At 49.9% G+C, this 26,834-nt stretch overlaps 1 protein-coding gene across 2 annotated transcripts in view; it reads right to left on the bottom strand.

Moving 5' to 3' along the window:
- LPAR2 (lysophosphatidic acid receptor 2) overlaps positions 1–25,878 on the bottom strand; it is a 37,935-nt gene extending 12,057 nt beyond the window's left edge. The window contains exons 1-2 of one of the 2 annotated variants that reach the window (XM_044282903.1): positions 25,372–25,878; positions 6,261–7,013 (exon numbers count right to left, since the gene is read on the bottom strand). In XM_044282903.1, the coding sequence (XP_044138838.1) occupies positions 6,261–7,013; positions 25,372–25,378 (760 nt within the window). In that variant the 5' untranslated portion in view covers positions 25,379–25,878. Of the gene's footprint in view, positions 1–6,260; positions 7,014–16,265; positions 16,415–25,371 lie in introns of those variants that run through there. The other variant, XM_044282902.1, reaches the window with a different exon arrangement.
- Positions 25,879–26,834: the final 956 nt, after the last annotated feature.

Below are 26,834 nucleotides of genomic sequence, written 5' to 3' on the forward strand. Positions count from 1 at the left end.
GAGACACCCCCGAGCTGTGATAGGGAGAAATCTACAGTAGAGAGGAGACCCCCCCCCCCCGAGCTGTGATAGGGAGAGAGCTGCAGTAGAAAGGAGACACCCCTGAGCTGTGATAGGGAGAGAGCTGCAGTAGAAAGGAGACACCCCCGAGCTGTGATAGAGAGAGAGCTGCAGTAGAAAGGAGACACCCCCGAGCTGTGATAGAGAGAGAGCTGCAGTAGAAAGGAGACACCCCCGAGCTGTGATAGGGAGAGAGCTGCAGTAGAAAGGAGACACCCCCGAGCTGTGATAGGGAGAGAGCTGCAGTAGAAAGGAGACACCCCCGAGCTGTGATAGGGAGAAAGCTGCAGTATAAAGGAGACACCCCCGAGCTGTGATAGGGAGAGAGCTGCAGTAGAAAGGAGACACCCCCGAGCTGTGATAGGGAGAGAGCTGCAGTAGAGAGGAGACACCCCCGAGATGTGATAGGGAGAAAGCTGCAGTAGAAAGGAGACACCCCGAGCTGTGATAGGGAGAAAGCTCCAGTAGAAAGGAGACACCTCCGAGATGTGATAGGGAGAAAGCTGCAGTATAAAGGAGACACCCCCGAGCTGTCATAGGGAGAAAGCTACAGTAGAAAGGAGACACCCCCGAGCTGTGATAGGGAGAGAGCTGCAGTAGAGAGGAGACCCCCCCCCCCCCCCCTGAGCTGTGATAGGGAGAGAGCTGCAGTAGAAAGGAGACACCCCTGAGCTGTGATAGGGAGAGAGCTGCAGTAGAAAGGAGACACCCCCGAGCTGTGATAGAGAGAGAGCTGCAGTAGAAAGGAGACACCCCCGAGCTGTGATAGGGAGAGAGCTGCAGTAGAAAGGAGACACCCCCGAGCTGTGATAGGGAGAGAGCTGCAGTAGAAAGGAGACACCCCCGAGCTGTGATAGGGAGAGAGCTGCAGTAGAAAGGACATGCTCCCTGAGATGCCAGGCTGAAATATATCTAGCAGAGCATTTGGAGCAGTGAATGGTGACATCTCTGGAGCCATGTGAGGTACAGGGTGAGATCGCCATGTACTGTATGATTTCTGATTTTCATTTTTCACATTAGTCATAGGATAACCCGTGTAAAGGTTTCCACAGCGGTCAACTGAACGGCAATTACTGAATACTTCTGGATCACAGGGTTACATAACTCCTGGTGTGTCATGATGACAGCGACCGCAGCACGCTGAGACTTATCCTGCCATGAAGCTAGAGGCTCACCAAGGCTGCAGGAGATGACAGAGGACGCAACAGTTTGTGAATTTGCGGGGAAAAAAATAAATAAAATAAAAATGGTTTCAAACAAAAAGGCTATTGAAACCTTACCCTCTACAGGGTTAGTAAATCTCCCCATGTCTTTTTTCTTTTCTCAGAAAGAGCGCCACTCTTGTTCATAGGCTGTGAGTGGTATTACAGCTCAGCCGCATTCTTTGTGAATGGTGCCTGGCGGCAATACCAGACATGGCCTGTAGTAACGTGTGGCGCTGTTTACCAATACCATACAAACCCCTTTAAGGCAGGACTGTTGAGACGCCGACATCGTGTGGTCACCTACAGTCACCAGCATGACGCTCCACACATACAGATGGTACGGGCGGTCCAGAGGTCATACACATATGTAGGTGGAGGTCCTTACCACTGGAGATGAGGGACCTACACATGCATCATATCATGGCGGGAGGGGGGGGGCAATTCCTGCCAATAAATGCATTGAAAAACAATAAAGTCGCCCCCTCACTAGTCTGGGGTGGCTGATAACAGAGAACAGGAGACCACACAGCATATACAGGGGTTTACTCTCCCTACAGAAATCCATCTGCAAACGTATCTAGCGCTGCCAGGAAAGAGGGGTTAGGGTTTGGGGTGGGGGTTAAGATCCGGATTAGTGGGTAAGTGTAATAGTCTCGTGTTCCTCTTGTTTGCTTTGTGCAACCAAAATAACATCAGAATGCCTTCAGAGGACGGAGCTGGACAATGGATACCGCCCCGTGCCTGGCGGGGGAAGAGCGTGTCCCTCCCTATCCCCCCCGGCCGGAGCGCCTCTCTATAGTCTATCAGTTTCCACATACACAGGTCACAGCTGCGGGGGGCTGGTCCCATTTCTTAAAAAATAATTGCTGTATCAGCCGCTTAAAGGCACAGTGACCTGCCGTGAGAAAAATTATGTTTTATTGTATGCAAATGAGCCTCTAGGAGCAAAGGGGGCGTTACCGTTACACCTAGAGGCTCTGCTCTCTCTGTAACTGCCCAGCCCTCTGGACTTTGATCGACAGAGCCAGGTGGGATCACATTCACACTGCGTGGTCCTTTCAATCACAGGGCAGAAGGCACAGCAGTTGCAGGGAGAGCAGAGCCTCTAGGTGTAACGGCACCACCCCCGTTGCTCCTAGAAGCTCATTTGCATATATTAATACATCATTTTTTTCAGTAATGCGGGCGCATATGAACATGGGACCAACACAGATGTCTTCAGCTGCCAAGCGCCCGTGTAACAGGTCAGCAAGCGTCATAGGTACAAATCTGCTGACAGATGCCGCTGACTACACTCTCTCCTGTGCATCGTGGCTTCATGATGAATTATAAGTCGCTGTAAGGCCTCTTTCACACGCATAGGGGAATTCTTTAAACAGTTTGTCCGACCGCCCTGCAGAAATGGACTCATCTTTTGCAACCCCCTCCGTTCCAGCAAAATTAACAAGCAGAGTAGATAAATATCAAATGCTCAAATATGGATCACCAATATGTAGGGGGCAGTATTAAAGGAGTGATCAATTGTAGTTATTAAAATGTAACTTTTAATCAATTAATTATCTAAGATAGATTACCCTTTGATAAACCAGGATACAAATAAATATGAAAAAAAATTATCAGTGAATAGAAACAGCGAGTGCACGGCGGCACTGATATAAATAAACCGTGGTCCTACCACTCTGGCGACAGGTCCCTTGATATGGCAGCCCAGGTCCAATTGGAGACGGATAGCTTCTTTCATGGGCTATGATAACCATTTGTTGTCGGGGTAGTTGGACTACACCTATTCGCCCCTAAATGAGCCCCTGTGGTGGCCCTAGCCTAATAAATCAGAGCAGCCTCACCACAGGGCGACCCCGTCCGGAACCTGTCCCTAGCTCAAAGCCCTATATTTCCCTACTCTATTCCCGAGTCATAATCACAGGGGACAGAGAATCAGGATCTGTAGGAAAGAACAAAACACCAAGAAAGATGCCTTCACCAAGCTGATTACTAGGTATAACGTTATGTTCAATTACCTTTATAGATGATCTCAGGGTAGGTAATCCTCCACCCACGCTTCAGGGCATTTATTTGTATCCTGGTTTATCAAAGGGTAATCTATCTTAGATAATTAATTGATTAAAAGTTACATTTGATTAACTACAATTGATCACTCCTTTAATACTGCCCCCCTCCGTTCCAGCACCAAGGCTCCCATCCCGGGTGCTTTTTCACCAAAAGTGATGATGTCACCTCCGTGGTCATGTGACCGGTGCAGCCAATCACTGGTCTCAGCGGTGACATGACGAGCAGCGGGGAAAATAGAGGGGCCTTTAGTGTTTTATTCTTTGCTGTCGACAGTTTCATTATTTTTTCTTTGGCACCAGACAGGAGGAAATCCCATCAAGACAACCCCCTTGCTAAAGCGGCTCCCCACCCAATGAGCTGACCATGTTATCCATGCTTGTGCCAAACGCTTCAGATAGCCCCCTCCGCCTATAAAATCCAGAGGTCCTAATGGACCATACTGACAAAGGTCATCCTGATGGGACGACCCCATGTCATAGTATCACCGGTCACGTTACCACTGAGCTGGAACGCCACAATCTCTCGGGTGAAGAACCCCTCAGTGGTCTCCTAAGTGCAGAGTCTCCTTGGCTCAAAGACCTTTTGGGGCTTGGTCAATGAGTCTTCTATGTATCTATGGGACTGTTATGCACTGGTTCCTTCACCCTAGAAATCAGTGGGGTTCCCAGTTCACAGATCACCCCCAGTGAGCTGTGGAAAGAGTACCTTCACTAATATGCCTTACCACCTGGAATACTTCTGTGGGACTCTCAAGCTAACAAACATTTGGACCTCTGTTATACCTGGAGGACATGGCTGACCATAGCACGTCCTTCCTCCACTATGTCAGGAGGACAAACGCTGATGCCGAATATCAAGAGGAAGGCTGCAGAGGTTCTGGCATGTGTGGAGCGATGCCTCACCATGATGTGCGGAGCATTACTGGATGATGAATGCACACACCTCAGATAACATCATCCTTGGCGTCCACCACACCCTCCATGACATGGGCTGAGCCATTCTCGCAGCCATTACACGTGTGACAGAGTTCATCTGAATCCATAAGCTGCAGCAATCTGTCAGACTGATACCCATACCTCAACCAGATCACTGCTTAGGAATGTAGATGCATCAGGGTCATAACAACGCTCTTTACTGTACATCCTAGGGGACAATATGGCTGCCAACGAAAGCACAGTCCACTGCGACCATTGTCTGCATCTGGGTCAGCAGAGTTTGAGAAGCATCGAGGACAAATCCTGGTCAACAGGTAGATTAAATAGAGGTCAACAACCTTAAGGCTAGGTCTACACAACGACATTTGTCGCGCAACATTTTGTCGCATCAATGTCATGCATCAACAATTTTTATAATAGTAGTCTATGGTGTCGCACTGCGACATGCGACATGCTGTGACTGTGACGTGACAGTCGCAAAAAACCCATTCAAGATGTCACGTCGCAGCATGTCGCAGTGCGACACCATAAACTACCATTATAAAAATTGTTGTGCCCTATGTATCGCACAACTTATTGTCGCGCGACACACGTCGTCGTGTAGACCTAGCCTTAAGGGGTTCTCTGCTTTGGACAATTGCTACTTTGTTGGAAGAATCCCTTGACCAGACTGATCAGAAAGTGTCCTCCTGCTGAAACCCCCAGCGATCAGCTTTAATATGTGAGGAAACATGGCAGTAAGTGCTCAATTACCCTGCAGCACCAACTACAGGACAAAGGAAGCTTTACACAATGTCCATCCGCATCGATGGGTTGTCTGTGTAATGCAGGACGGATGAGGTCCTCCAAAGTGAGAGACACTCTATGCAATAAGTTTCCACTCTCACTAAGGCTGAATGCACACGGCCGTGTTCCGCGGCCGAAAGTGGTCCGTGGTACCACGGCCTGGATTCCTGTTGAGAGCAGGAGCGCACTGCGTCATTGGTTGCTATGACGCCTGCACTTCATGCCGCCGCTGCTGTACAGTAATACACTATACCACTCTCGGCCGTGTGCATTCAGCCTTAGGCTACATCCACAGCAAGAAACGGTTGTGTGACGGCCATTTCTCAGAACCTACTAAAGTTTAGGGGCTAATTACATTTTCATAGCCAGAAGCACCCTACTGAAATCAATGGGACCTTTTTAGCACCCGTTTAATTGTCATTAAAAATAAGTACACTACTGAAAAATGGCCTTTTAGGGGTTAAAAAAATAAAATAAAAATTACTCGCCTAGGGGTACTTTTACACTAGCGTTATTCTTTTCCGGTACTGAAATTTCGATAAAGGGTCTCAATACCGGAAAAAAACGCATCAGTTTTGTCTCAATGCATTCTGAATGGAAAGCAATCCGTACAGTATGCCTCAGGATGTTTTCCGTTCCGTCCCTTGTACGGTATTTGACCGGACAAAATACCGCAGCATGCCAAAATTCCAGAACACTACCGCACTACCATTGAAATCTATTAATGCCGATACCGGATCCGGTTACAGAAATCACCTTATCCGGCTTTCCGGTCTGCGTATGCACAGTTCTTTCTAGCTCTGAAAAAATTCAATACCGGATCCGTTATTCCGGAGGATACCGTTAAGACGGATCTGGTATTTCAATGAATAAGTCTAACGGATCCGGATCAAAAAGATATCCGTTTTCATACGGATTTCTGGATCCGGCAGGCAGGTCCGGCAATGGAGTCTAACAACAATAGTGTTGAAGTAGACCTATCCACGTGTAGAAGCAGTCCCTCCTCTCTTGATGCTGAAGGACCATGATATCGTTATCGTGCTGTTAGAGTGGGGCCTTCAGCATCAAGAGAGGAGTGAATGCCTCTGCGTGTCCAAGTGGAAGAGACACTTTTAATGGCCGGCTTTAACGGCCGTAAAAACGGATGCCAATTTTTGGAAAAGTTAGGTAGATCTCCCACAGAAATATATCTCATAGTACTTACTCAATATGATGAAGACGGTCTTCATTAGGTTGATCATGGTCTCCCGGTACTTGGGATGGAACGATGTGTGCCTGGACATCCTGGCCATCTTCCTCTTGACGTACACAAAGATATGCAAGTATACCACCATCATAATGAGAAATGCCACCAGGTTGGATACCGCCCAGAAGATAAGATAACTCCGGCTGTACAGCGGGGCCATTCGCGAGCAAGTCTCAATGTTACAAATACAGTGCCACCCAAAGGACGGGATGAGTCCCAGCAGCAAAGCTGTGAGCCAGATGCAGGCGATGAGGATGCAGACGCGTTGGTTGGACATCTTGCTGTGGAGCTGCATGGCAAAGACCGTCTGGTGCCGCTCTACAGCTATGGCCAATAGATTGGCCACTGAGGCGGTGAGGCTGGTATCTAGTAAACTTTGCCGGAGGAGCCAGGTTTTCAACGTTAGGCTGGAAGTCCGTGGGCCGGTATGGAACATGAGATAAGTGTAGGCTACTCCAGCGAATAGATCTGCAGCCGCTAAGTTCCCCAAGAGATAGTAGATAGGATAGTGGAACCTCTTGTTTATTATGATGGCCGTAATGACCAGTATGTTGGTGAAAAGTACAAAGACGCACACAGTAAGTCCCAGGCCGACCACCAGGCTGTCCTTCGGCCTCCATTCTGTTGTCAAGTCTTTCCCGCTCTTGTTGTAGAAGAAGCCGATACTTTCGTTAAAGTAACACTGCTTCATTTTAAGGGGGTCGTTAAATCCTGGAAAGAAAAAGGAGAATTTAAAAGTGCACAAAAACCCCCCATCAAACTAGACATGAAGACATGGAGACCTCCCAGAAGAAAAGTGGGATGCTATAACCCGGAGCTTGACAAGATCCAGAAGCTCCGTCTCCACGGCCTAACAATCTGCTAACTTAGGCTTATATTATATGTGCAGATGAAGCGCTCCTTCACCTGCTCGTCAGTGGAGGAGACTGCTGCTATTACTTGCAGCGATCTCCTCCACAGTATGGGGAGGAGAGATCGCTAATGCCATCGCTTGTCCCCATACAGACTCTTTGTTTGCCGATAGCAGATCGTGATTACACGGCACAATCTGCTGCCGGCAAATGATGATATTTTAAGCCTGTATCACATTACACATTTTTTTCGGCAGATGATCACTAACGTTAGCAATCATCTGGCAGTGTAATACTGCCGCCGATTGCCCAATGAAGGAGCAAACACTCAATTATCAGACAATCCAAAATTTTTGACATGCTAAAAAATGATCGTTGAAAGGGGGCAGATTGTGGTGTCTAATCCACTATACAGCATGGGGACACAACCACTATACAGCATGGGGACACAACCACTATACAGCATGGGGACACAAGACACTATACAGCATGGGGACACAACCACTATACAGCATGGGGACATAAACCACTATACAGCATGGGGACACAACCACTATACAGCATGGGGACACAACCACTATACAGCATGGGGACATAAACCACTATACAGCATGGGGACACAAGACACTATACAGCATGGGGACACAACAACTATACAGCATGGGGACACAACCACTATACAGCATGGGGACATAAACCACTATACAGCATGGGGACACAACCACTATACAGCATGGGGACACAACCACTATACAGCATGGGGACACAAGACACTATACAGCATGGGGACACAACCACTATACAGCATGGGGACACAACCACTATACAGCATGGGGACACCACCACTATACAGTATGGGGACATAAACCACTATACAGCATGGGGACATAAACCACTATACAGCATGGGGACACAACCACTATACAGCATGGGGACACAACCACTATACAGTATGGGGACATAAACCACTATACAACATGGGGACACAACCACTATACAGCATGGGGACATAAACCACTATACAGCATGGGGACACAAGACACTATACAGCATGGGGACACAACCACTATACAGCATGGGGACACAACCACTATACAGCATGGAGTCACAACCACTATACAGCATGGGGACATAAACCACTATCTAGTCTGCCCAATATACTGAATACTATGGATAGCCCCTGGCCCTATCTTATATGAAGGGTGGCCTTATGCCTATCCCACGCATGCTTAAACTCCTTCATTGTATTTGCAGCTACCACTTCTGCAGGAAGGCTATTCCATGCATCCACTACTCTCTCAGTAAAGAGATACATGCTATAAAGCATGCTATACAGCATGGGGACACAACCACTATACAGCATGGGGACACAACCACTATACAGCATGGGGACACAACCACTATACAGCATGGGGACACAAGACACTATACAGCATGGGGACACAAGACACTATACAACATGGGGACACAAGACACTATACAACATGGGGACACAAGACACTATACAGCATGGGGGACACAACCACTATACAGCATGGGGGACACAAACCACTATACAGCATGGGGGACACAAACCACTATACAGCATGGGGGACACAAACCACTATACAGCATGGGGACACAACCACTATATAGCATGGGGACACAAGACACTATACAGCATGGGGACACAAGCACTATACAGCATGGGGACACAAGACACTATACAGCATGGGGACACAACTAATATACAGCATGGGGACACAACCACTATACAGCATGGAGACACAACCACTATACAGCATGGGGGACACAAACCACTATACAGCATGGGGGACACAACAACTATACAGCATGGGGACACAACCACTATACAGCATGGGGGACACAGACCACTATACAGAATGGGGACACAAGACACTATACAGCATGGGGACACAACCACTATACAGCATGGGGACACAACCACTATATAGCATGGGGACACAAGACACTATACAGCATGGGGACACAAGCACTATACAGCATGGGGACACAAGACACTATACAGCATGGGGACACAAGACACTATACAGCATGGGGACACAATCACTATACAGCATGGGGGACACAACTATACAGCATGGGGGACACAAACCACTATACAGCATGGGGGACACAACAACTATACAGCATGGGGACACAACAACTATACAGCATGGGGGACACAGACCACTATACAGAATGGGGACACAAGACACTATACAGCATGGGGACACAACAACTATACAGCATGGGGACACAACAACTATACAGCATGGGGACACAACAACTATACAGCATGGGGACACAAGACACTATACAGCATGGGGACACAACAACTATACAGCATGGGGACACAACCACTATACAGCATGGGGGACACAGACCACTATACAGAATGGGGACACAAGACACTATACAGCATGGGGACACAACAACTATACAGCATGGGGACACAACCACTATACAGCATGGGGACAAGCGATGGCATAGCGTTCTCTCCTCCCCAGGCTGCGGAGGCGATCGCTGCATGTAATAGCCGCAGTCTCCTCCGCTAGCGAGCAGGCGACTGCCGGGAAGGAACGCTTCCCTCCCGACACTTGCTTGCTCAATGTAATACAGGCTTAAAAATCAGAATTGCAATCGGCGGCAGTATTACACTGCCAAATGATGGCTATTGGGCTCGTTAGCGATCATCTACTGATAAACTGACCAGTGCAATACAGCCTTAAAGTGGTCACACAAAACCAAGGACACACCGAGAACAAGGATAAAAGGAGACGTGAGATATAATCACACAGCCCCCCTCCGGCAATACTACAATGAGGCTCTGCACAAGGCAATTAAGCGGCAGCATAGAGATGTAAATGAGAGGAACACAAACAATAGTCAGACGGGGCTACAAATACCAAGAGGACAGAGCCGAGACGCATGGCTTACCCATCAGTCATAATCTGAGCACCACATACATTACCCTCAACAGTGACTGGAACTGCAGGCCAAGCAATTGTCTCAGCAGACAAGCAGGAGTCAAGGCTGGGACTGCTGGGGCCCAACATCAGGCTGGTGTAAAACTACAACTTCCAGCATGCCCTGACAGCTTGGAGACCACTGAAATGCTCCATCAGCTCTGGCTGATATATGGGGCTTCCAGAAGGGTGACCCCTCGACAAGGGCTTGTGGCTGAAAGCCCCCTAGCTGTATGCCCCACTAGGGCATATGAATTATATCACAGGGGGAGACCCTCCTCTATAAGTCATGTAGTACTTCACCCCGCCTGTAGTGGCCACTGCAGAGAAAACGCCCGGCTACCGATGGCAAAATCAGCCAGACCTGCGTCGATCGATGATCAACATGGAGGCTCTTTTTTTAAAAGGGGTTGTCTGCGGTGAGGCAAACTGTTTAAAGGGGTTGTCTCATCTCAGACATTGACGGCATATCTCTAGGACATGCCAGCAATGTCAGATAGGTACGGATCTGCACTGATCATTAGAATGGGAGCCCTGAAGAGAAGGAGAATGCACCGTGCATGTGTGACATGTAGACATCTGCCGACCCTCCCACACACATGCACACTCTGCTGAGCTTACATCGCCGACCCTCCCACACACATGCACACCCGGCTGAGCTTACATCGCCGACCCTCCCACACACATGCACACCCTGCTGAGCTTACATCGCCGACCCTCCCACACACATGCACACCCGGCAGAGCTTACATCGCCGACCCTCCCAAATACATGCACACCCGTCTGAGCTTACATCGCCGACCCTCCCACACACATGCACACCCGGCTGAGCTTACATCGCCGACTCTCCCACACACATGCACACCCGGCTGAGCTTACATCGCCGACCCTCCCACACACATGCACACTCTGCTGAGCTTACATCGCCGACCCCCCCACACAAATGCACACCCGGCTGAGCTTACATCGCCGACCTTCCCACACACATGCACACCCGGCTGAGCTTACATCGCCGACCCTCCCACATACATGCACACCCGGCTGAGCTTACATCGCCGACCCTCCCACACAAATGCACACCCGGCTGAGCTTACATCGCCGACCTTCCCACACACATGCACACCCGGCTGAGCTTACATTGCTGACCCTCCCACATACATGCACACCCAGCTGAGCTTACATCGCCGACCCTCCCACACAAATGCACACCCGGCTCAGCTTACATCGCCGACCCTCCCACATACATGCACACCCGCCTGAGCTTACATCGCCGACCCTCCCACACACATGCACACCCGGCTGAGCTTACATCGCTGACCCTCCCACATACATGCACACCCGTCTGAGCTTACATCGCCGACCCTCCCCCACACATGCACACCCGGCTGAGCTTACATCGCCGACCCTCCCCCACACATGCACACTCTGCTGAGCTTACATCGCCGACCCTCCCACATACATGCACACCCGCCTGAGCTTACATCGCCGACCCTCCCACACACATGCACACCTGGCTGAGCTTACATCGCCGACCCTCCCACATACATGCACACCCGGCTGAGCTTACATCGCCGACCTTCCCACACACATGCACACCCGGCTGAGCTTACATCGCCAACCCTCCCACATACATGCACACCCTACTGAGCTTACATCGCTGACCCTCCCACATACATGCACACCCTGCTGAGCTTACATCGCCGACCCTCCCACATACATGCACACCCGGCTGAGCTTACATCGCCGACCCTCCCACATACATGCAGACCCGGCTGAGCTTACATCGCCGACCCTCCCACACACATGCAGACCCGGCTGAGCTTACATCGCCGACCCTCCCACACACATGCACACCCGGCTGAGCTTACATCGCCGACCCTCCCACATACATGCACACCCTGCTGAGCTTACATCGCCAACCCTCCCACATACATGCACACCCGGCTGAGCTTACATCGCCAACCCTCCCACATACATGCACACCCGGCTGAGCTTACATCGCTGACCCTCCCACATACATGCACACCCGGCTGAGCTTACATCGCCGACCCTCCCACATACATGCACACCCGGCTGAGCTTACATCGCCGACCCTCCCACATACATGCACACCCGGCTGAGTTTACATGTGTCCTGAATGGAGGGAGAAAACACCACAAGTGAATAAAATCCAATAGTCCAACCCTTATCTTCTCACCATCTGCCATTAGGGTTGGGAGACCACCATACATATTAGGTGGTCAACCAGTCCCACCAAAGTCAGAGGGTACAGCCGGCACCTATCTAACAGCTGATCATGGGGGTACCTGCAGCATGAACCTCCCCCCTACCCATTCACAGTTCTGCATCCACCCACCACCCCTATACACTTATCTGCCACCCACGCCGTATACTTTCCTTTTAATTAGCAGGACGCTGGCTTTAAATAGACTACAAAAATATATAATCCTGATAGGTAACAATGAGTGTAGTGTTAATGAGAGGACATGATGGGACAGGCGGTCACCAGACACAACAGTCTAGAGATAAGACGTCTCCTCACATCTCACTTATCAGGTCATCTTCTTTAAAGAATACACTCAGGAAATACATTGTAGATGAACTTCAGTCCAACCTGGGGATTTTGGTGGGATGGACCAACCTTCTAATATGTCTAATACGTAGGACGTACCAACCTTCTAATACGTTAGGACCTCTGCCCTCTCCTTTAGTCACTACTACTTCCTGAATTATTCCCGCTAGAAGTTATGAATTCATTCCTTGCACTTTGCAGTGAAGGTCCAGCTGGATGTTAACAGTTGGGGATGTGTGCTGCTAGTGTCAGACAGTGCAGGGACACGCCCTCAACTGGTACCACTCAGCTGGACCTTTATTGCAAACTGCTAGTAATTAATTCATAACTTCTAGCAGGAAAATTAAAGGAATGGTACAAAATAGATATATAAGAATAGATGCTCCAGAATTGTTATTACGTGGGGGATGCCTGCAGTTAGTGATGCAGACATGTCAGGAGAGGGGACGGGTCCTCTTTAAGGCTACTTCCACACTTGCACTTGATCGGATCCGTTCTGAACGGATCCGATCATATTAATGCAGACGGAGGCTCCGTTCAGTACGGATCCGTCTGCATTAATAACTTAGAAAAATTTCTAAGTCTGAAAGTAGCCTGAGCGGATCCGTTCAGACCTTCAATGTAAAGTCAATGGGGGACGGATCCGCTTGAAGATTGAGCCATATGGTGTCATCTTCAAGCGGATCCGTTCCCATTGACTTACATTGTAAGTCTGAACGGATCCGCTCGCCTCCGCACGGCCAGGCGGACAGCTGAACGCAGCGTTCAGCTGTCCGCCTGGCCATGCGGAGGCGAGCGGAGCGGAGGCTGAACGCCGCCAGACTGATGCAGTCTGAGCGGATCCGCTCCATCCAGACTGCATCAGGGCTGGACGGAGGCGTTCGGGTCCGCTCGTGAGCTCCTTCAAACGGAGTTCACGAGCGGACCGACGAACGCAAGTGTGAAAGTAGCCTAAGGTGGCATGAACAGTCAATATCCCTCACTCAGACAGTTCCATCTGAACCCCCCCCCCCTCCCCCATACATATTCATGTGTTCTCAATGGGCCATGAAAACAAATGATTGGCCATTTTGAAATCCAACATGCCCAATCCTTCTTATGACATCTGCCACATCCTCCATACACATTACATCGCCATCCTGGTGTGTTACTCTCATGTACTCTTATATGTGTGACCGTGCACTGCACACGGGTAACTTCTGTATGATTAAAGCCTGTGTCCTTGCTGCAACACGCTGGGAGTTGTAGTCTCACAACGACTGGCTACAGACAAGTGGTCTACACGTATCTAATAAAAGCAAACAGAAAGGACGGTAATATCAGGCGCTGCTCAGGTACAATCTGCATATAATAGGTGTGTAATGTATAAGGGCCAGACATTTTTACAGAAGCCACACAAAACCCAATGCTACAGATGAGCACCTGCGGGACGCCCCCTTAAATGTCTAGTCCCAGCATGCATTGCTGATATCAACAGGTTCAGTACTGTGTCTGCCTTACAGGACTCCCACCATACAATACGCAACGAAGCTGCAATATTCGGACCTCCTGCGCTTCAACTGGGCCAAACATAGCTCGTCTCTACATCCATGAACGGCTCTCTACATCCATGAACGGCTCTCTACGTCCATGAACGGTGCTCTACGTCCATGAACGGGTTTCTACATCCATGAACGGCTCTCTACGTCCATGAGCGGCTCTCTACGTCCATGAACGGCTCTCTACCTCCATGAACGGCTCTCTACCTCCATGAACGGCTCTCTACATCCATGAACGGCTCTCTACATCCATGAACGGCTCTCTACATCCATGAACGGCTCTCTACATCCATGAACGGCTCTCTACCTCCATGAACGGCTCTCTACGTCCATGAACGGCTCTCTACGTCCATGAACGGCTCTCTACCTCCATGAACGGCTCTCTACATCCATGAACGGCTCTCTACATCCATGAACGGCTCTCTACCTCCATGAACGGCTCTCTACCTCCATGAACGGCTCTCTACGTCCATGAACGGCGCTCTACGTCCATGAACGGCTCTCTACGTCCATGAACGGCTCTCTACGTCAATGAACGGCTCTCTACATCCATGAACGGCTCTCTACATCCATGAACGGGTCTCTACGTCCATGAACGGCGCTCTACGTCCATGAACGGCTCTCTACGTCCATGAACGGCTCTCTACCTCCATGAACGGCTCTCTACCTCCATGAACGGCTCTCTACCACCATGAACGGCTCTCTACGTCCATGAACGGCTCTCTACGTCCATGAACTGCTCTCTACGTCCATGAACTGCTCTCTACGTCCATGAACAGCGTTCTACGTCCATGAACAGCGTTCTACGTCCATGAACAGCGCTCTACGTCCATGAACAGCGCTCTACGTCCATGAACAGCTCTCTACGTCCATGAACAGCTCTCTACGTCCATGAACAGCTCTCTTCGTCCATGAACAGCTCTCTTCGTCCATGAACAGCGCTCTACGTCCATGAACAGCGCTCTACGTCCATGAACAGCTCTCTACGTCCATGAACAGCTCTCTATGTCCATGAACAGCTCTCTACGTCCATGAACAGCTCTCTACGTCCATGAACAGCTCTCTACGTCCATGAACAGCTCTCCGCCTGATTTCCCTTATATTTACTGACCCCATATTAAAAGGATCCCTCCAGGCCTCACTGAAACACTGTTTTATACCTAGTTCAAGGCATGAAGAGGCGGAGCATGACACAGAATCTCTGGGACGTGCCCTGCCCCCTCCTGCCTGTACAGCAGAAAATCTGCAGCATTTACAGGACAAGTAAAGAGGACCCTGTAGCGTAACCTGAGTTGTGCAGCAGTTTGTTGCTCCCAGCATGTAAAGGTTCGCCGTGGTTCAGGAAGCAATGCAGCCACACAAAAAAATTAAGAAATTCAGGCGATTTTTGTGGTGACGGACTTCGGCCAGATCAGCTGCCCTGCCTGCATGGCCGTACCCTAACACAGCCCACTGGGTTCTTTTAAAACCAGTACTTAGAAAGTTGTGTTATCTGCTTGTAGAAAAGCTGGGTAACACTATGGCGGCTGCTGGGACTCCCACAGGGCTCGTCACCTAGGGGGATCGGCCTAGTTTTAGAGAGGTATGGGATAAGCAGATAGATTTGACATTCCGGAGTCTAGGAAAGCTGGGTAGCAACCACCGCCTTGGCTGTAATGATGGCCAGGTTAGGTGGACCTCAGCTTTCCGAACAACTGAGTAGGGTCCACACGGCCACATACATGTACAGCTACAATGTCCCGTGCTGTGTTTCCGCCTTGACCCTACTACAGGACACCACCACCCATGTCATTGTCTCCAGAAACCTCCAAACCAGTTCTTTCTGTGTCATTCATGCATCACGACAACCACTGCCACCCAAGGCCCTCGGAACGGACACTTTAGGTAGGCTTCTCCTTCAACGCTTGTCTCGGTGCCCCTCCCAATCTACTCCTGTGTCATGGACTACATGATATAACTACCCCCCCCCCCCCCCCCCCCGTACTCCTCTCTCCACACCATGGTTTTCCATGAGCTTCCAGCTCCACTCTTACCACTGTTGGTGGCTATCGTAGTCATCCTGTTGTTGCCCTCAGCTCCTTCAGTCCTTCCATTAGGTCCCAGCGAGCTGCTTCTCCTCCCCTTATGAGGCGCACAGTGTAACTGCTGACATACAAGCCGCTGCCTGCCGGTACAGACCTGACTATTTCCAAATACCAGCCACCAGTAAGGTGTGACAGGGGGGAGGACCTCACCTTTCCTGAGAAGCACACCTCTTGGGTCTGTGCTCAGGTTACAGTTAACACCCTCCTACCAAGAGAAGACAAACCTGTAGAGAACTGTGTACTCATGGAGGATATTGTCCTCCTACTTCCTACCCAGATGGTCATTGTCGTGTAGAGGCAGCATGCCTACCCTCTACAAATGGTAATATCGGCCATAGACCTCATCCTAATAACCATTTACACAACAGTGAGGCCACAAATGTAGAATAAACACTCCAGACAACCCAGCAGGGGTTTCGGTTGCCCCTTATGTGCCGATCACAGGGGGATGAGTCATTTTAATGCATTTCAGTGGACAAGGAGACTGCACCATGTATTGTCACTCAGACCAGAGCATGGCAAGTGCCACCATGTAAAATAGCAGTGGGCTATGCGTCTGCACTAGGAATGGTCCTTCAGGAACCTTCATGGCAAAAACCAGCACGTGAAACAGTGGGCTATGATACTGCACAAGGTTCCTTAGTCCACTGTGCAGCAAAATCCATCAAGTAGTATAGCAGCAGCAATGGCAAAGTGTATGGAACAAGCCACTATATAGGAGTGAGCTACAAAACCCCCATGGTCCACCAGCCCACTGTATGGAAAAAGTCACCATATAGGAGTAGGCTATGAGACTGCACCATGGTCCTCCAGTCCACTGTATGGTAAAAGCTACCATATAGGAATGGGCTATGAGACTGCACCATGGTCCTCCAGTACATTGTATAATAAAAGTCACCTTATAAGAGTGGGCTATGAGACGTTACCAACCATGGTTCTCTAGCCCACCATTTAGGAATGGGTTATAAGACTGCTCCATGGTTCTCCAGCCCACCATATAGATGTGGAATATCAGACTGCACCATGGCCCTCCAGCCCACCATATAGATGTGGAATATCAGACTGCACTATGGTCCTCCAGCCCACCATATAGATGTGGGCTATGAGACTGCACCATGGTCCTCCAGTCCACCATATATATGTGGAATATCAGACTGCACTATGGTCCTCCAGCCCACCATATAGGAGTGGGCTATGAGACGGCACCATGGTCCTCCAGTCCACCATATAGATGTGGAATATCGGACTGCACCATGGTCCTCCAGCCCACCATATAGATGTGGAATATCAGACTGCACCATGGTCCTCCAGTCCACTATATAGGAGTGAGCTATGAGACTGCACCATGGTCCTCCAGCCCAACATATACGAGTGGGCTACGAGACGTTACTAACCATGGTCCTTCAGGCCATTGCATGGTAAAAGCCACCATGTACCGTAGTAGAACAGTAGGCTACAGGACATGGACAGGCATGGTGTCTCAGCCCATAGCATAGCAATGAAAAATCACAGCTATATCCAGATAGAGAGGTAAGTGACACCTCAGTTTCTATGAAAGCCATGAACCTCAGACAGACACCTCAGATTCCAGGCTCTTTGAATCCTTAGATTTCCATGATGTGGGCTGAAGCGGCGATCTGTGGCACGGGCTGGGCACCCGCAGTGGTTGGCAGCATGGAGAAACTGAGGTTCAGAACGTGCCATTTTCAGTCTCAATCACTCACATGCACAGTAATGTGGTGAGGACGTCGTTTCCATTACTTCCCTGTGACCGCACAGTCTCAGTGACACGCTCTCTCCACACCATGACGCACGGTACATGAGGCCTGCACTTCCTTCTATAGGTGGCACTGAAATATTCAGTCACAAAGAATTTGAAGTCAGTGTCAGGGGGGAGTCCGACTGTCGGGAACCCTAGACTGCTGGAAAGACGTCCCAGCATATAGCCTGTGTTCAGAGAAGTGGTGAGAAGCTTAAAGGGGTTCTCCGGGAATTATTGAAAATGGCCCCTAGCAACCTGTCTTAGAATGTGAACAGGACTGGTTGTCACCACTTGCAGGGCTGCCTAGGGCAGGGGTAGGCAACCTCTGGCTCCCAGCTGTTGTGAAACTACAACTCCCAGTATGCATACTTGCTCTGCTCTTCTAAGAACTCTCATAGAAATGAATGGAGCATGCTGGGAATTGTAGTTTCACAACAGCTTGGAGCTGGAGATTGCCTACCTCTGGCCTAGGGGGTAGCGGGGGCGTGGCCTCACTACACACTGCACCGCTCTACAATAGATGGTAATGATGCGATCCTGCCTATGATATGCCATCATGGCTGAGCAGCCTGAGCGGTTTCACTACACACTGCACTGCTCTACAATAGATGTAATGATGTGATCCTGCCTATGATATGTCATTATGGCTGAGCAGCCTGAAGGGTCTCACTACACACTGCACTGCTCTACAATAGATGTAATGATGTGATCCTGCCTATGATATGTCATCATAGCTGAGCAGCCTTAAGGGTCTCACTACACACTGCACCGCTCTACAATAGATGTAATGATGTGATCCTGCCTATGATATGTCATCATGGCTGAGCATCCTGAAGGGTCTCACTACACACTGCACTGATCTACAATAGATGTAATGATGTGATCCTGCCTATGATATGTCATCATAGCTGAGCAGCCTGACAGGAGCACTCACCAATATGTAGTATATGTAAGAGGCAGAGTGTACAATGTGGTGAGGCCCTGCTACCCTCACCCCCCTAGGCAGCTCTGCAAGTGGTGGCAACCAGTGCTGCTCACATTCTAGGACAGGTTGTTGGCAGCAATTTTAAATGATTCTCGGAGTACCCCTTTAAGGATTCGCAAATTATTGCACACATATGACACATAGTCAGCGCCTTTTTTGCGCTACTATTGTGGTGTAAAGACATTAGCAAATACCCCTCAGTGATTCCACCCGCAGAATAGTGAGTGCAGCTCTGGATTATAATACAGGATATAACTCAGGATCAGTACAGGAGAAGTAATGTAATGTATGTACACTGTTAACCCAACCAGCAGTATAGTGAGTGCAGCTCCGGAGTATAATACAGGATATAACTCAGGACAAGTATAAAATGGTGCTTGACTATCTCTTTCCTTTAAAGGATTTTCCTCTGGATAAGTCATCAGTATCTGATCGGTGGGGGTCCGACACCTGGAAACTCCCACCGACCAGCTGTTTGAGAAGCCACTGGTGTTTGCAGCAGCGCCGCGGCCTTCTTGCAGCTTAGCTTAGGCCAGTAACGTCACACTCATCTGTCACGTGGTCTAGGAGCAGCTCAGCCGCATAGAAATGAATGGGGCTGAGCTGTGATACCAAGCACCACCACTATACAATGTACGGCGCTGTGCTTGGCACAGCTGTTCGTGGGGGGTCCCGGACTCCCACCGATCAGAGGATAGGTCATACGTTATAAAATCCTAAAAAACATCTTTAACGTTCTCTCTTTTTCTCATACTATCATCTACGTGAGAAGAACACTTCGGCCACTTTCACATATCCGTTATTGTATGGGCCAGAGCGCCGCCAGACCCCACTGACCATAATGGGACCCGGCGCGGTTTGTGCTGGCTTACGGCATGATTGCTGGGATTCAGCCGGACAAAAACCAGTGCTTGCATTATAGTCAGTGGCTCCAGAGGTGAACTACGCCATCCGGCTACCCCAGACGCGGTGGGCTCCGGCAGGGCTGCTCCTGTAGCCGTCTGCTGGACTTGGACGGGTGACAATCTCCCCCTTTGTCATCGAACACACAGGGCTAGTTTATCACTTTGTCCTTGACACGCTTGTGATGTATAATTGTGCCTCTTAAATGGCAGTCGTGTTGACTCAACTGTATGTTAAAAATGTGAAGGTGGACATCCCCTTTAAGACCCGCCTCAGGGTGCCCACTTGTGAGACATCGTAACCCCCGTGGCTTACGTGTTCCTTTTCCAATCTGGCTGTAGATGCTAAAACAAACGTTGGAAGTCCGAGTCCTTTAAGGCTCCTCAGAGCCAACTTGAGGACTTTGCACAATTCTCAGTAAAAACAAGGATCGGGTTACTGTAACCGCCCTGGAGCTGGACAACCCTCTGCTGTTTATCTAAGTGACCACCGCTGATCTCCAGGGCTGGGATAACAGTCTTATCTGATGCTCCTCACACTCATAAAGCCCTTCTCCAAACAGCCCTGACAAAAGGCCGCAGATAACTGAGGGGGGGGGGAGGTTGTCAGGCCAAATCCTTTGTATATAAAGTAGTGTGGGTCAGGGACTGTTGTAAATCTCATCAGAAGACTGAGACAATCTCATGTTGTGTACTGCTAGTCCAGAGAGGTGAGGACTAGCACTGACTGCAGGGACTAGCACTAATAAACGGGACCATACTCACAGTCCCAAATATCCCGTCCCCCATTATTCTCCTCTTTTGCAACTGTAAAATATATGGAAATCTTCTGTAAGTGTCCTGTACGCCCCAGTCCTGGCTGCAGCAGGAGCCTCCCCCCTCTAGGGGGTGCCAGCTGTTACTAGTCCTCAGACCAGGCCATCACTAGCCAATCGGCAGCCGTCCGATACCTGGCACCCCCAACTGTCAGCTGTTTTGGCGTAGCTCCGGCACTGAAAGAAAGCTCTCGAGGCACATAGCTCCGTCTCCTGCGCAGTGGCGGTAGCTGGTGACGACGGGCCCGATCCCAGGCCGACGAACAGCTGACGGTCGGCGGTGCCGGGTATCTGACCACTGCCGGCTATTCTGAGCGTAGTCCAAAAGCAGGACAACCCTTTTCAAGAGGATGAGAAAAATATGGCAGATTTCTGCCAAAATCAGTGCCTATCACCTATCGTAATTGTGCCGAGCATAAAAGTTACGACAGGGGATAACTAATAGACTGGTAGGGGTCCCAGAGTTCGGACCTATCTGTGGATAGGGGGTGACTTTTATACTTGGCACCACCCCTTTAAGCCATGCCTCCTCCGTCCTTCAGGTGAATGCTGAAGCCTTGGCCACCCGCCGCGCAGGTACACTGGTGCTGCGCCCTACTGGTGGGGCCCTCTAACACAGGGCCACACAGAGCACCCTAAGGCAGTACATGGAGTACCTAAGCCCCATATACACGGGTATCACCCGGGATGTCCGTTCAGTAGAACCCTTGGTTTTTGGGTAGTTTCATTTGAATCCGGCCTTGCTTCTTATGTAGATGTGAAGTCCTCTCTGATCACAATGGCCCGGCAGGAGGGGGGCCACAAGGCTTTGATCTGCAGAGCCCACCACAGGCATCATGGGAGGTGATTAACTGGTAAGGGGCCCCCAGGCGCCGGCCTGCGGTGGGGATGGAGATGCGTGCCTGGTCTGATGTACACTGATCCCGAGCAGATGTTCTCCCGACACACAATAATCCGCTTCGCGTGATGGTGTCACCCACATACAACGCCTTCTCAAACAACAGCTGTTCCCAGACTACAAATCCCAGCAAGACTACACGATGGGAGTTGTAGGTTCGCAACAGCTGGAGAGAGGCAGGATGACCACCACTGCTGTCAGGCTTAAAGGGGTTGTCCTATCACACACACCGGTGGGATATCGCTAGGATACGCCACCAATGTCAGAGAGGTGCAGCTCATACCTCTGGGACCAGCACCTATCTCCAGAAAGGGGCCCCCGAAAGAGGAGAGCAGACCGTGCATACGGGCGAGACCGCCATTCATTTCTACCGGGGGTTCTGGAAATAGCTGAGCCAGCGAGCTTGGCTATTTTCGAAAGTCCCATAGTAATGAATGGAGGGCAACTGCGCATGCGCGGCTGCTCTCTGCTTATTCGGAGGTCCCGTTCTGGGGAGAGGAGCGGGTCCCAGAGGTGGGACTGCACCTATCTGACTGCCACCCATGTCTCAGACGAGCTCTCTATAGACATTAGGGGCGGGGAGCATTAACCAACTCCTATAGGGCAGTAGACTGGCATCAGGACTTGGCGGAGTTTGGCGCACACCCCTCTTATACTGAAGTGTGCATATTCTGGAGGGTTATAAGCCCCGGGGAGTGGGTGGTGCCAGGTATATGCCAGGTGCATGGTGGAGATTGTACCTGAGATCTATGCCAGCTTCCTTCCCGCTGCAGATTACAGATCAGGGGTGGCACCTCTGGCTATATACAGGTTTACTGCCTCTGAAGGGAGAGTGTTCTCATTCACTGACAGCAAACAGATATCCTGCACAGAGGGTAGAATATTGTGCTATCAGTGATCACCTTAGTGAGTGCAGTAATGTCAGCCGCTGTGTGGGGACGTGGGGATGCCACCGGCCCCTGCAAGCAGTCCGGGACCGTGGGCACGTGGCCTGGGTGCTCCCCGGCTGATGTCACCCCGGTGGAGGCATGGTGAGACAGCAGAAGACAGTAAGAGACAGCAGAAGACAGTAAGAGACAGCAGGAGACAGTAAGAGACAGCAAGAGACAGCAGGAGACAGCAAGACACAGCAGAAGACAGCGGGGAACAGCAGGAGACAGCAGGAGACAGCAAGAGACAGCAGAAGACAGCAAGAGACAGCAGGAGACAGCAGAAGACAGCAAGACACAGCAGAAGACAGCGGGGAACAGCAGGAGACAGCAGGAGAAAGCAGAAGACAGCGGGGAACAGTAGGAGACAGCAGAAGACAGCAAGAGACAGCAGGAGACAGCAGAAGACAGCAAGAGACAGTAAGAGACAGCAGAAGACAGTAGGAGACAGCAGGAGACAGCAAGAGACAGCAAGAGACAGCAGGAGACAGCAAGAGACAGCAGAAGACAGCGGGGAACAGCAGGAGACAGCGGGAGACAGCAGAAGACAGCGGGGAACAGTAGTGGACAGCAGAAGACAGCGGGAGACAGCAGGAGACAGTGGGAAACAACAGGAGACAGCAAGAGACAAGCGGGAGACAGCAAAAAACAGCGGGAGACAGCAAAAAACAGCAGGAGACAGCAAGAAACAGCAGGAGACAGCAAGAAACAGCAGGAGACAGCAAGAGACAGCAAAAAACAAACAGCAGGAGACAGCGAGACAGCAAAAAACAGCAAGAGACAGCAAAAGACGACAGCAGAAGACAACAAGAGACAGAAAGAGACAGCAGGAGACAGCAAGAGATAGCAGGAGACAACAGGAGACAGCAAGAGACAGAAGAAGACAGCAAGAGACAACAGGAGACAGAAAGAGACAGCAGAAGACAAAAAGAGACACCAAGAGACAGCAGGAGACAGAAAGAGACACCAAGAGACAGAAAGAGACACCAAGAGACAGCAGGAGACAAGAGACAGCAGGAAACAGCAGAAGACAGCAGGAGACAAGAGACAGCAGGAGACAACAAGAGACAGCAGGAGACAACAAGAAACAGCAGGAGGCAGAAAGAGACAGCAGGAGACAGAAAGAGACAGCAGGAGACAGAAATAGACAGCAGAAGACAGCAAGAGACAGCAGAAGACAGAAAGAGACAGCAGGAGACAGCAGGAGATGAAAAGAGACAAAAGGAGACAGCAGGAGACAGAAAGAGACAGTACGTTCTCTGGTTATAGGCAGCCATCAGCCAGGATCTACAAGACAGCGCTCAGATAACGGAGCACAACCCCGGCCAAGGGCGACTGCATCTCCAAACATGTCACCTCATAATGGTCCCCTCACAGCCGGGACAGTCTAGTAGATAATGGATAGATGGAGGATAGATAACAGCTCGCTGCTGTCAGCCACGTGTCACTCAGTCCACGTACATGGCACAGGGTTAGGCCTTGTTCACATTTCCATGTTTTCTGACGGACAGCACACGTGCCCATTGATTTGAATGTGCTCACACATCACTGTGGGTCAGTGCACCACTGGTCTGTGAGGAGGACAGAACAAGCCCATTGAAGTCTGTGGGGCCGTGAAAACCACTGATGATGTCCATGTTCTGTCGGTCACTGGCTGGAGGTGGTCAGGAAATGAATTTGCAGCTCAACATAGAACACGGATGACACACGGAAGGCATAAAACGGATACACGGACCAAATACAGGTCCTTCACGGACGTCTTCACTGATGAAACATGGACGGACTTCCATGGATGTGAAAGGGAGGCAGAGATGTGGAGGAGCCTCACTTGCCCTGACCCCCGTGTGCCCGGGAGGACGGGGAGGGGGGGGTTCCATGAAGAAAAATCATTTGGGGCCAAAGACCACAACGTTCTCTTCCAAGATGAAGGAGGAAAAGAAGAATTCCAGAGCACAGCACAAATCTTAGTAACACCGCCGGCCATCAGTGAACGAAAACACATGATGTTGTTCTTGGATATTGTTAAGAGATGCAGGAAACATATCTACAGCGAGCGGGAGGTCACCGGAGGACCTCACCCCGACCCCACACTGGGAGCAAGGGGTTAAAATCTCACTGCGAATACCAAGTACAACAATCATCCCTGATCAGATACATATGGAAGAGACAGATAGAAAAAACTAAAAGCAGCAGTTGTGAAAAATGCCGGCTATCCTCATGTACTGCAGGCACCCGAGGCCATAATAATCTCCAAAAGGGAAATAATGGGGCAGCGCTCCAACCTGTAGCAAAGGGTTAATATGGAGTGCTGCCTCATTATGTGCCTTTTAGATAGATAGATAATAGATAGACAGATAGATAGATAGATAGATAGATAGATAATAGATAGATAGATAATAGATAGATATGAGATAGATAGATAATAGATATGAGATAGATAGATAGATAATAGATAGATAGATAGATAGATAGATAGATAATAGATAGATAGATAATAGATAGACAGATAGATAGATAGATAGATAGATAATAGATAGATAGATAGATAATAGATAGATAGATAATAGATAGATAATAGATAGATAATAGATAGATAATAGATATGAGATAGATATTTAGATAATAGATGATAGATAGTATATAGATAGATAGGTAATAAATAGACAGATATTTCCCACATGCTTTGGTTATACTAATGTATAATTTTAGACTGGACAATAAAGCTTTATTGATTTGATAGATAGGAGATATATCAGGTACTTACCGAACATTGTGAGCTCCACTGTGTACAGTCCTAGGTTCTGTGCTCTGCTCCCCGGTACCGTAGGTGTACTCTGCTCCCCGGTACTGTAGGTGTGCTCGGCTGTAGTGCTCTGCTCCCCGGTACTGTAGGTGTACTCTGCTCCCCGGTACTCTGCTCCCCGGTACCGTAGGTGTGCTCTGCTCCCCGGTACTGTAGGTGTGCTCTGCTCCCCGGTACTGTAGGTGTGCTCGGCTGTAGTGCTCTGCTCCCCGGTACTGTAGGTGTGCTCTGCTCCCCGGTACCGTAGGTGTGCTCTGCTCCCCGGTACTGTAGGTGTGCTGTGCTCGGCTGTAGTGCTCTGCTCCCCGGTACCGTAGGTGTGCTGTGCTCCTCGGCGCTGTGCGGTCCCGGGCTCAGCACTAGTCCGCACGTCCAGTATAGCGGAGCACACTGCCTGTTGCACATAGAGGGGAGGGGGCGCTCTTACAATGAGGGCTGCGGGGGGCAGGCAGTGTAAATGCTATTATCGCCGCCGCCCTCCCCCAGGATGTGCCAGCTCCGGCCATTACCACAGGGGACCGCATTCCTGCTCCGCGGGCTGCACCGTCCTGCGAAACTCTCTGACCCCCGGATCACTCACAGCCTTGTTGCCCGTGGCAACCAATCAGAAGACGGCTCTTATCCTCTAAACTGCGCTGTAAAAATGGAAGCTGCATTCTGATTGGTTGCTACGGGCAATCAGGCTGCTTCTCACTGAAATGAGGCAAATGCTCCACATTGTGTTGTCTGCTTCTGGGAAAGCTGGGTGACAGGATGGCTGCCGCTTAATAGCAGCTTTCCTGCCTAGTTAGTGAACACTGGGTCTTCCCAGGGAGTGTATTTATTTAGGGGTCTGTATTTGTTTAGGCCCCATCCTATGGACGTATTTTTTGGTCCACATCCGATCCACATTTTTTGTGGATTGGATGCGGACCCATTGATTTTAATGGGGCCGCAAAAGATGTGGACAGCACACCATGTCCATTCCGTGGCCCCGCAAAAAAAGATAGAACATGTCCTCTAGGGCTCATGCACATGGCCGTAGCCGTTTATGCGGTATGCAAAATGCGGAACCGAACGTCCTATCCTTTTCTGAAATACGGACAAGAATAGGACATGTATTTTTTTGCGGTGCCGCGCAACAGGTATTTTGCGGCCACATTGAAGTGAATGGGTCCTTATCCGACCCGCAAAAAATGCTGACAAAAATAACGGCCATGTGCTTGAGCCCATACGTGTCCGCTCTGCAGACAAGAATAGGCATGGTTACAACGGGTCCGCAAAAGCAAAAAACGATGCAACACGGACATCAGCTGCAGACTGCAAAATATATACAGTCATGTGAATATATTAGGGGTTCTGTAGTTTAGGGGTCTTGCCCAGTGTGTATTTGTTCAGGGGGTCTGAGTTTGGATTTATTTGGGGGTTCTGTATTTAGGGGGTCT

Source organism: Bufo gargarizans, chromosome 2, assembly GCF_014858855.1.
Source record: "Bufo gargarizans isolate SCDJY-AF-19 chromosome 2, ASM1485885v1, whole genome shotgun sequence".
NCBI lineage: Eukaryota > Metazoa > Chordata > Amphibia > Anura > Bufonidae > Bufo > Bufo gargarizans.